Here is an 11285-nt window from a genome sequence, read left to right as displayed (position 1 = left end):
AATGCCTCCTGTAATGATTTGTATCCCTTTATTTTTTGTATTTGTTCATCTTTATCTATATTTTAACACGATCTAATCGCCAGTAAAAATAGCTGACCTACAAGCTCAGCAACGCGTTACGATGAGACGCGTTGAGCTTATAGATCAGCCATTTTCACTATTTTCTTTGAAAAATTCTCAAATGTTTTCAAATTCTTCTGGAACATTTCTACATTTCAATACAATACGTTGACGTTAAAAATATTTAAAAAAAAAATTTCAAGGATGTGCGATTTGTACCTGGCTTATAGTCTAAGCCAGAAATGACCCCCACACCCCCCAACTGTTTACTGTACATATAAAAAAAACTCATTCCTACTAGTGTTGATGTCTTGCATATTATTATGTCTTTAAATGTCTCGATGAATTGAATACACAGGACCACAATGGAAACAAGCCTTTAGGGCTTTTTGTGTTATCTTTTTAGCACCATCGTATAAATCGTACCACTGTACTATTTGCAAACTGTTAATAAAGTATTCAATCAAAAATGTAATGTCCAATTTACACCTGGTTGAGCACTGCGTCACCCCCCGAAAATGGCAGCTCTACAAGCTCACAATACGCTGTGAGCTTATGATGATCGGCTATTTTCAGCAACACCAGCACGCAACTTAAAGCGGCACTATGTAACTTTTTTTTATGAATACAAGTGTATTTTGTCCAATTTGCATGGTATCTGCTTATAAAATTGGGGCGGTTGTATTTGGCTCCCTGCTCTTCTGAGACATTTACATCATGTCAAAGGTCATGTCTCGCCTACACACAGGATCTGACACCCATTTTGACCTGATGGTCAAGATTCAATTTATCCCCTGAGCAAGCAGGCTCTATTAGGTAAATGTAATTTATAGCGAACAGGAAAAAAAAATACAATACAATCAGACTTCATGCACCAACATTCAACACAGATAACTGCCAACTTCGAGGGTAATTTGACAACTTTTGTGTTTATTGACTCATAAAACATTCTTCAAACAATAAAACAATTTTTAAATGTCCGTTTCTGTACAATGCTCGCTAAGCAGTTTTTATTCATATATAGAAAATGTAAGAGGAGTCGTGTTAAAATTACAAAACTCCTTCAAATTTTAATGGCAGGTACTCTGGAAAAAATAACAGCATTCCATTCAACAAATATTTTCAAGCAATAAATATGTATTTATAAATAGTGTAAATTTACATCAAGATTAGAAACATAACAAAACAAAATCACAAATTAAACTTTTATTCCGTAAGTCCGTGTGCAACCCATTTTTCTTTGTGACTTGGCTAGTACATTTTTTTTCAAAATTTTTCCTTTTTTTTACCTAAGAAACAAAAACCAAAAACTCAACATCGTAGTTGCAAAAAGAACGAGACAGAGATAAAACAAAGCTGTAAAAAAAAGAAAAATAATCACCTAAACTCTTCACATTACATTTTTTAATAGATTTTTACTGTCCAAAAAAAATCTACCATAGAAGACCAGGCTAGTGCTCCTTATCTACCATAGAAGAAGACCAGGCTAGTGCCCCTTAAAGCCTAATTTATACTTTGTCGCACGACCTACAAGCTAACAACACGTGTTGAGAGCTTGTTGGTCGTCTAGCATAAATCGGGCTTCAGGAGGACAAAAATAAGGGAGAAAATCTTGGGAGAATCCAATGAAACAAAAAAGGGGGAAGTTGATATTTTATCCCTTTTAACCACTTAAAGCCCTGTTTCAAACGTACTCATACGATGCTGTCTCGTGGTGAAAATAGCCGATCTACAAGCGTTTACATCGACTATTTCCATGGTTTTGGAAAAAAAAAAAGTTTGAGAATTGTTTTGTAAATGTTCGTAAATTTGGATCATCTTTGAAACACCTTGCCTATAACAAGGCATGCACCAAATAGGGACTGGAAGTGGCTAACAGGATACAGAATACTAGAGAGAGAGACAGAGAGAGAGAGTGAAAGAGTGAGAAAAAGAGAGCGACAGAGACAGATAGAGAGACAGACACAGAGTGAGAGAGTGAAAGAGAGAGAGACAGAGAGAGAGACAGAGGTTGTCAAGTCAGTAGTATTTTCCAGGTTTGTTGTTGCCAGTTGTGACAGTTCATTATCTACAAAAAACATTTTCATTAAGCATCAACAATCCAGCCCTCCCCCCTTCCCCCACCAGACAGTTTGTGATCAAATCGTCCATTCAATCAGGGGGTGGGGGGCGGGGCAGAAACATTGTAGTCGTTTCAGGAGGATAGGAAGAGTTCAGCCCGGGTTCATACTGTCGCACGATGGCGTCGCGCACCGAAAATACGCGGGACCTACGGGGCTCAAAATGTGAGCATTGTGAGCCCCGTAGGTCTCGCGAATTTTCCGGGCCGCTCTCGCCGCAATACGCCGTTGCACGCTCGAGCATAAATAGGCTCTATGCACAGCCATATTGGAAAGAAATTGGGCCTCTTCCTCTTCCTACCTTCACAGGTGTTACCAATGATACTAATGAAGGCTCTGTTCTATTTAGTGTAGCTCAGTGGTTCTCAAACGTTTTTATTTCAAGGACCCCCTTAACTGAGAGTGTACAAATTGAACCAAATGGACACTTACGGGTCCATTTGATTCCATTTGTACACTCTCCGAGTTACACACCAGTAAGGGGCCAATTGGAACCCCTTCAAGGAACCACAAGGATACCTGGTGAAGCAGAGTGTTTCCAGTGAGCCAACATGCACAACATCAGCACCCTTTGACCAGAAATGGAACATGGGCCTTCATTAGCATCATTGACAACAGCTGTGAAGGAAGTAAGGAAGGAGGTCCAATTTCTTTCCAATATGGCCGCTGTGCAGAGAGCCTATCAGGCTTTTAAGAGTCCGATATTGGGTTAAGAGTGCTCGGCGGCGCCCCCCCGTGGTGGTTGGGGGTACCCACAGCACTTGGAAACGGGGTTTGCATAGACACACACAGACGCTTCTGGCCGCTGCTGCCTCCAAGCCGTCGCTATGGAGACGAGCCATGTGGAGGGGGTTGGGGAGAGGGTGGGGGTAGTAAAGACGGCCTTGGCTTTCCTGAATATCAGAAATGGTCCGTTGCTGTTTGTTTCTGGGTGTTTTTTTTTTTTTTTTATGTTTGTCAGTTCTGTCCGTCTGTTTTCTTAAAAAATACAACTTTCTGTAAATTGGGTTTTCGATGGCTCCACAGAAGAAGATGATGGGGGTGTGGTCTAATGTCAAGATGATGATGTATGAAGAGGAGGGGCCTGGAGGAGACAGACAAAACATTAATCAGCACATGCAGTTAAACAGCTGCCAAGAACCAGTGCACTTAAAAGATATTTCACTTTCAAAAGATATTTCACTTTCAAACTTGTTTGGGGTCATTTTAACATCTGTTCTTTTGTGAGCACACCATGCAGTTTTTAAGTCATTTTATCAGCCACACCCCTCCCTATACAAACCCATTGTAACTTCAAACTCCATTTTAACCATGTTAGATTAATTGAAAACACATGTCCTTGGTTCTGGTGACTGATATTGTTCTTCTAATGCGTTTCGTTTTTTCAAATATTTTTTCAGAGTAACAATGGTCTAATCTGGCTCAGAAAAGCCAGAGTAGACCTTTAAATGAGCCCAAACATGTTTGAAAGTGAAATATCCCTATAAGGAAAACTGTAATGCAATGGCTTCTTCAGTACAAGAAGACATTGTATACTGGAATGTGTGCCCCCCCCCCCATCATTTGAAGCAATAATCAGAAAGGAAATTACAATAGATTGTTGTTGTTTTCAGGCAGACAAACCTGTTGCTACCAGTACAACAGTAGTAGACTGTGGTTGTACCGGTCTTAGTAGACTGTGGTTGTACTGGTCAGCTATCAGTACAACAGTAGTAGACTGTGCTTGTACTGGTCAGCTACCAGTACATCAGTAGTAGACTGTGGTTGTACTGGTCAGCTCCCAGTACAACAGTAGTAGACTGTGGTTGTACTGGTCAGCTCCCAGTACAACAGTATTAGACTGTGGTTGCACTGGCCTTAGTAGACTGTGGTTGTACTGGTACCAATACAACAGTATCAGACTGTGGTTGTACTGGTCAGCCACCAATACAACAGTATCAGACTGTGGTTGTACTGGTCAGCTGCCAGTACAACAGTATTAGACTGTGGTTGTACTGGTCAGCTCCCAGTACAACAGTATAAGACTGTTGTTGTACTGGTCAGCTTCAGAGCCGCCGCTAGGGGTGGTGCAAACAGTGCGGTCGCACACAGCCTCACACTTGGGGGGCCTCGCGCCAGACAGAGGCCCCCCAAGTTCTTTTTAAACGAAAATAAATGCTCTTGCATATCGCAGCCGCTCAGTTACTTGCTGTGGTATCGCGTACTTCAAATGTCAAATATCTACTTCCTGTAAGTAGACTAAACAATAGCATTAGTGTTGACTAATCATTACAAGTCGCTCTTATTTTGCAATCCGCCGTTTTTAGAGGAAGTCCGTTTCTGTTGAAACAAAGCTGTCATGCTCGTCTAAGTATAAACAATATTATAACTCTGGTATAAACAAGAACCCACAAGGATTAACCGCAAGATTTTGGCCAATATGTTTATATTTACAATATGAAAACCATGCTCCTGTAAAACTTTAGGTGATTGTCAATTTTCATCTGGCTCATGTTGTATAAAGTAACGTCTTTTCTCTTTTTTCTTCTCCCTTTGCATCTCCCTTTGATCCAGTAGCGTTACAGTCAGAACTCTAGTCCTACACACACACACACACACACACACACACACAGTCTGCAGTCTGATGGATTGTCGTCAATTGAAATAAGCAGTCTGCCGTCATATGTAGTTCTCTTAATGGATTCATTGCTTTTAAATGTAAAAAAAATATTCATATGGCTCTGTTGCACTTATGTTCTCTGTTGCTCTGTTCAACTATGTAACGTGCTCTAAATCAGTACCGACATTGTAACCTCCTATTTGGTCATGAATACCTATTTTTATATAAAACAAATTTTAAATATATAAAGCAAAATTTAGTGTGTGTACCAAGCAACATCTCCATGGGTGCTCCCCTGAGAACTAGACCAAACAAGTTATGTGCAACCCTATTTCAGAATTGGGAAGGAAGGCCAGGAGGGAAATCTAATAATTCTCAGCTGCTTTGACTAGTGCTTATTGATATAAATGTGGGTAAATTGTGAATGCTAAAAGAGAAACTAATGTAACTGTCTGTCTGACATGTGATGATGTGAATAATATTATGCTTACAGTTGTACTACTGTGTATTTTTCTATTAAATGTCTAGCAGCTTGCTAGAATGATTCTATTGTCAGTTGTCAATTCTGTGTCATTCTCATTCAATATTAGTCGGAAGTGTGCAGGATGTCACTGGAAATTCAGTTTAGTTTTAGTCATATTTTAGTCATCTCAAATGTTTTAGTTTTGTCTAGTTTTACTGTAGTTGACTAATTATGATATTTTAGTCAACTAAATCAACAGTTGATTTAGTCAACTAAAATGTATTTTGGCGGGCCGTGATGGCGTCGTAATGCCTGATTTAGCTGCATGCTGAAAAGCACAACACCTGCACACAGCCAAGCATAAAATGGCTCGTCTAGTTCTACTGGATCTCTAAAAAAATGAACACTGTAACTTACTAATGTGAACTAATGGTAAATCAGTTAGTTAACTTACCAGTGTTCATTTTAGCACATTTCAGTCAAATCTTGAAGTTTTAGTGTACTTTTCGTTGCCTAAATATCATAAGATTTTAGCCACCAAAACTACAGTTGATTTAGTCGATAAAATGTATTTTGGCGGGCCGTGATGGCATCGTAATGCCTGATTTAGCTGCATGCGAGCACCAAACCTGTGCGCAACAAAAAAATGATGCGTCTTATTTCTACTGGATCTCTTCCCCACCAGTCCCTCCCTAACATCTTCGTCTTGTTTTTATTTGTCCTTCAACACATGTGTATTTAGTCATAGTTTTAGACATCCCAGCTTAGTTTCTATGTAGTTTTCGTCAGTGAAAAAAACACTTACACAACTTACTAATGTGAACTGGTCGTAGACCTGCATGAGGTCATCCATCCTGTGTTGTTGCAGCACCACGAAGGTGTCCAGAGTGGCGCTGGCTTTGCGGGCACAGTCCTGACAGTGAACCACGTACTGCTTCTTAGACAGCAGCTCACTGCGCACAAACAGCAGGTTGAACACCTCCACCTGCATGGAGAGAACACACACACACACGCAGGTTTGGATTAGTATACTTGTGAGGATGTCAACACTTTGACAACGATTTTATGAATGCTATTTTTAATACATGTTCGCCGTTTTTTAACTGTGAGACTAAGGTCGAAAAATAACAGATCTACTAGCTCACAACGTGTCGTGCTGCGACACGTTGTAAGCTTAAAGGTAGGGTAAGTGATATTTTTGGGTTAAAACAAAAAGTATTTTGTTAAAAGGTTAAAGCACTATATTCTGATAGTAATCATTGCTATAGAGTGTTTTTTCAGTAACAGGAGTCTCCCCGTCTCTCCAGCTCTTTAATAAACAGAAAATACATTTTCTGGTAGGTGTCAAAATCTCAGCCAATCAGGAGAAAGTACCCATTTTTAAGCTTAATTTTTATAGTGTTCCAGTTCCAATTTTTCCTGCTCATTCCTTAGTGTCATCACTTCCAATTTCACTTGTTTAATCTATATCCTGATTGAGTTCTCTATCCTGATTGGATAAAATTGGAAATGAAACTGAAACTGAAACGAAAATGCATTTTCTGTTTTATAAAGAGCTGGAGAGACATGGAGACTCCTTATATGGACAGGACACTCTATAGTAACGAGCACTATCAGAACATAGACCCATTTCGCAATTATTTGAATAATTGCAAATCACTTACCCTACCTTTAAAGATCCAATTTTTTTTGGTAATAAAACCACCATTTTTCTTGTGAGGACCAGGAAACTGGTCCTCACAACGTTGGTTTCTCATATTCTGCGTGCACACACACACACACACACAGAGTTGCTGTCGGGTGGAAACCTTGTATGTACAAAACTGTTAAGGTCCTTACACACCGGGGCGATTTTTTTCATGCGAATAATACGTTTTTTTTTAAAACCTTATAAAGTCAATGCAAGCTTCCACACCAGTTTCGCGGAGCGAAAAAAGCGTCTTTTAATTATTCGGAACGAGTCTGAATTTTGCGTATATATTCGCATATTCGCCGGTGTGTAACCGCCTTTACTTTTCAGGAAATGGAAAAACATCAAATAAAACAATAACGTGTGTTTCAATGGATCCATTGTAGTTATTATTTAGTCACAAGCTATTGTTAATACTTTTTGTTTGTCTGCGGCCAAATTCATATAATTTTGGGGGTCCTTGACATGAAACAGTTTGAGCACCACTGATATAGAAACATACGTTTTTCAGAAAACTGTTTAGAAGACATTTGTAGAATCTTAAGGGTTCATTTAAAAAAAAGTTGATGTACGGAGATACAAGGTTTCTGCCTGACAGCAAAGATATACATGATCATCATAGATTGAACATGTCCACCTTGGAGAGCACACACACCAGTCAGTTAATGGATTCAAATACATATTATCAGATTATTACACGGCTTGGTTGAATACAGGATTCTGATTAGTCAATCGCAGCATTCAGTGGTGTGTTATTTCTTGATAGTAGACTGCTGCTATGAAGACCAGACTGTTGCTATGAAAAACCGACTGTTGCTATGGACATAAGTGTGCACACCTAAATCATATTAATCCTCAGTGCTTGGTTTTTGACGTATTTAACGTCACGGCCATGTAAACAAACACACAATGTCAAGAAATAGGGAATGCAGTAGTGTTAATGTTGTTGACTAAAACTAAGACGGAAAATGTTAGGGAAGGACTAGTGGTCCAGTAGAACTAAGACATGTCCTTTTACGCTTGGCTGTGTGTGGGTGTCATGCTCCGAAAATAGTCGATCTATAGTCGATATAATAGATTATTATCGGCACACAGCTAAGTAGAAATCAGGCATTACAACGCCATCAAGGCCTGCCAAAATGCATTTTAGCCGACTAAATCAACTGTAGATTGACATCTCATGATTGTTAGTCAACTAAAACTAGACTAAAACTTAAACATTTCAGATGACTAAAATGTGACTAAAACTGAATTTTATTCAAAAGACTGACTAAAACTAAATCAAAATTTGCTGTCAAAATTAACACTGTTGCAGTAACATCATTTTCTTTCTTTTGGCTAATTCCTTTTGGGGTTGCCACAGCGGATCATCAGTTTACATCTGGTTCTGTTTTCTGCATCTTCCTCTGTGACTTATTCCACCTGCATGTCGTCTCTCACCGCATCCATCAACCACCTCTTCTCCCCCTCATCTCTCCCCTGCACATGCCCAAACCATCTCAATCTCGCCTCTTTTGCTTTATCCCCAAACCTTCTAACCTGGGCTGACCCTCTAATGTAGTCATTTCTTATCATGACCTTCCTTGTCACTCCTAAGGTGAATTCCAATACCCAAAATATTCCCAATACCCGGAAATAGTTTGGTCCCAATTGGTCATTTGCTTTTTGGAGGAGCCGAGTGGAGGAGCCGAGTGGGCTCTCCGAGTGTGCATGGAGCAGCTCTGACCGAGTGTACATGAAGTGTAGGCTCGATAGAGTTTCACGTCTCCTTGCGGAAGACTTCCGCATCACGTGTACACGTTTCTTTCCTTCTCCCGTGATGTATACATGGTCCTCCATGTGGCCACACAAACACGTCTTGAAACCCGAAACTAGAGATGTCCCGATACCTAGCCTCGCGTAGCCAGACTATATCACTGCGTGGATATGAGTCTGGTGCCTCCAACAGGAAGTTGGAGGCGGGATCAAAACGATGGCTCTGGACGCAATTGGTTAGACCAACTACAACCAACTACCAATCACAGTCTCCCATATTTGAATACTGGGCCCTGATTGGTCACCCCAGACTTCTGGAGCAGGAAATGGATTCACAATGGAGCCGTACCAGACCCAAATTGCAGAGGGCAATTTTTTTTTGCACTGGCAGATTCGTCTGGTCCCAGGCTACCTGATACCTGGATCGGAGATGTGTCCGATACTCCTTATTTGGTCATATCGGAATCGGCGAGTACGCCAGTCTATGCACCGATCCAGGGGTTGACACTAAAGGTTGCCTGACTGCCCGTGGCAGGTAAATTAAACTTTTGGACAGGTGGAGTTTGCCTTCAAGTTGCCAAATGCAAATGGACGTTTGAGTGAGGAGGACGCAACCGTCTTTAGTTCGCTATAAACACAACACAAGATATCGGTCTAAACACCAGAGCGCTCTGTCTCCCCCCCGTCTCTCTCTTTCACACACACACACACACACACACACACACACACACACACACACACACACACACACACACACACACACTTTCCCAGTAGACAAACTATAAATATATGAATATTTAACTCTACTACGGGTGTGCGTGAGATGAGCACGGGCGCATCCCACCCGCGATATATACAAAAACAAAAACACCTGCAGACTTTTGTCACATGTGCTGCGGTTCCCTACTAGTCCCTGACCGACGTGTGAAAATACAAGAAAGCAGCTCAAAACAGCCGTGCCAGTAGCCTACCTACTGACGTTTAGTGAACGTTTAAAGCTTAGCTTAGCACGTGTCAAGTCATACGAACGGAGACCCTTGACTTCCGGTTGGTGGACTTCAAAATAGAGTTTATTATTATTATTGTTTTAAGCACTCGGATCGGTATCGGCCTATACGCAAGTTGTGGGATCGGATCGGGAAGGAAAAAAATGGCATCGGGACATCTCTACCCGAAACCATGCAGAAAAAACACTGGCAGGGGTAGCAGCCTGAAAAGGTTGGGAACCCTTGGGTTAAGGTGTCATACTGACCTCACAAATGGTACAGTAGTGGGCTGGTTCGTCTCTGTTCCTGGGCCTCAGCACCGTCTCTTTCCCAGCTGTTGTTAAGGCTTCTTTTACCCACTGACACTGTTTCAGTGTCCGCAGCAAGCAATACCTACCGATGGAAGAGACAGGGGACTAGTCCAACAACAACAACATTGGGTTTCAAGGATTATATTAAGAACATTAAAGCTGTACGCAAGTTCTCCAGCTCAAAACACTGTTGCATGATCTCGCTGGATCGATCAGCACCAAATTCCTTATGCATTGGCCAGCAGACCAACTTAGTAGCTCCACACAGATTTCATGTTTTATATATATATATATATTTTTGTATTTGACTCTGATTGCTATGGAACTGTGTCCAAATCATAGTCTGTAAACATTGATGGACGAAGGGAGCCGTGACGTTACCCATTGGTTTGTACAGACCCGTTTTGAAACCACTATTTCAGCTAATTCAAACCCACCATCTTGGGTGGGTCTTCACTCAGTAGAAGCAAAGCTTCTTTATAATTAATTTAAACAATAATTGGAGTATAATTTACAGAACACACATAATAATTGAAATAATATAGCAAAATTGAATACTTCATAGCGACTGAAAACATAGTATTTATGAAGATGTTTACTTAGGTAATAAAACCAAGTGTAAAGTCTGGCCAAATACCAATAGACACTAATAGTGACACCAGCTTGGCCATTAATGAGAACGGCAGCGTTTTCAATACTTTGGCACTGACTTAAATTGAATAATAATAGCTCAGACTTATATAGGCCTTTTCTAAGTACCCAAATTTGCTTTACATAAGGAAAGGAAGGAACCAGCTTTATTAAGAAAAAAACTAAAAACAGTAAAGAAACAAGTGCTTGTTCGATAAAAGGTTAAGCATGGGTTGGGGAGACTAACTAGGCCTCAACTGGGAGAGGCTATCCTAAAGAGATGGGTTTTGAAGGATGTGAGGGAGGGGGTGGTCTTAAAGATCGAAAGCTTGCCGCCTGGCCCAAATATGGAGATGGCGAGCTTTTTTTGTCATTTTAGAATGGCTGTCTAGCTCTCAGTTTGGCCTGACTGAAAATGTGACTTACTTGATCATCTCAAACAGCTTGTGGTCGGACACTTTGATGTTGCGCGCCATGTTCCAGGAAAGGTGCACCATGGGAACCATGGACTTGACGCTCTGCAGCTTGTTCCACTCGTAGCGCTCCACAGCCAGCTTGTATTGGTGGGCTGCAACACACACACACACACACACACACACGTTTTAACATCAATTAAAAGGAACCTCTTAATTTTCTCTTTAAAGCAAAACAACACAGTATTACAGTTACAG

General features: G+C 40.7%; 1 protein-coding gene across 1 annotated transcript in view; it reads right to left on the bottom strand.

Moving 5' to 3' along the window:
* Window positions 1–976: 976 nt before the first annotated feature.
* Window positions 977–11285, bottom strand: part of LOC308080927 (lysine-specific demethylase 6A-like) — a 91294-nt gene continuing 80985 nt past the window's right edge. Inside the window, exons 26-29 of the mRNA XM_080423034.1 lie at window positions 11041–11182; window positions 9940–10066; window positions 6057–6227; window positions 977–3264 (exon numbers count right to left, since the gene is read on the bottom strand). Of these exons, the coding sequence (XP_080279160.1) occupies window positions 3235–3264; window positions 6057–6227; window positions 9940–10066; window positions 11041–11182 (470 nt within the window). The 3' untranslated portion in view covers window positions 977–3234. The remainder of the gene's footprint in view (window positions 3265–6056; window positions 6228–9939; window positions 10067–11040; window positions 11183–11285) is intronic.

The sequence above is a fragment of the Gymnoscopelus braueri genome (assembly GCF_963280865.1).
Source record: "Gymnoscopelus braueri genome assembly, chromosome: 24".
Lineage (NCBI taxonomy): Eukaryota > Metazoa > Chordata > Actinopteri > Myctophiformes > Myctophidae > Gymnoscopelus > Gymnoscopelus braueri.
The sequence above is the reverse complement of the archived record's forward strand: the minus strand, read 5'-3'. Positions and strand labels throughout refer to the sequence as shown.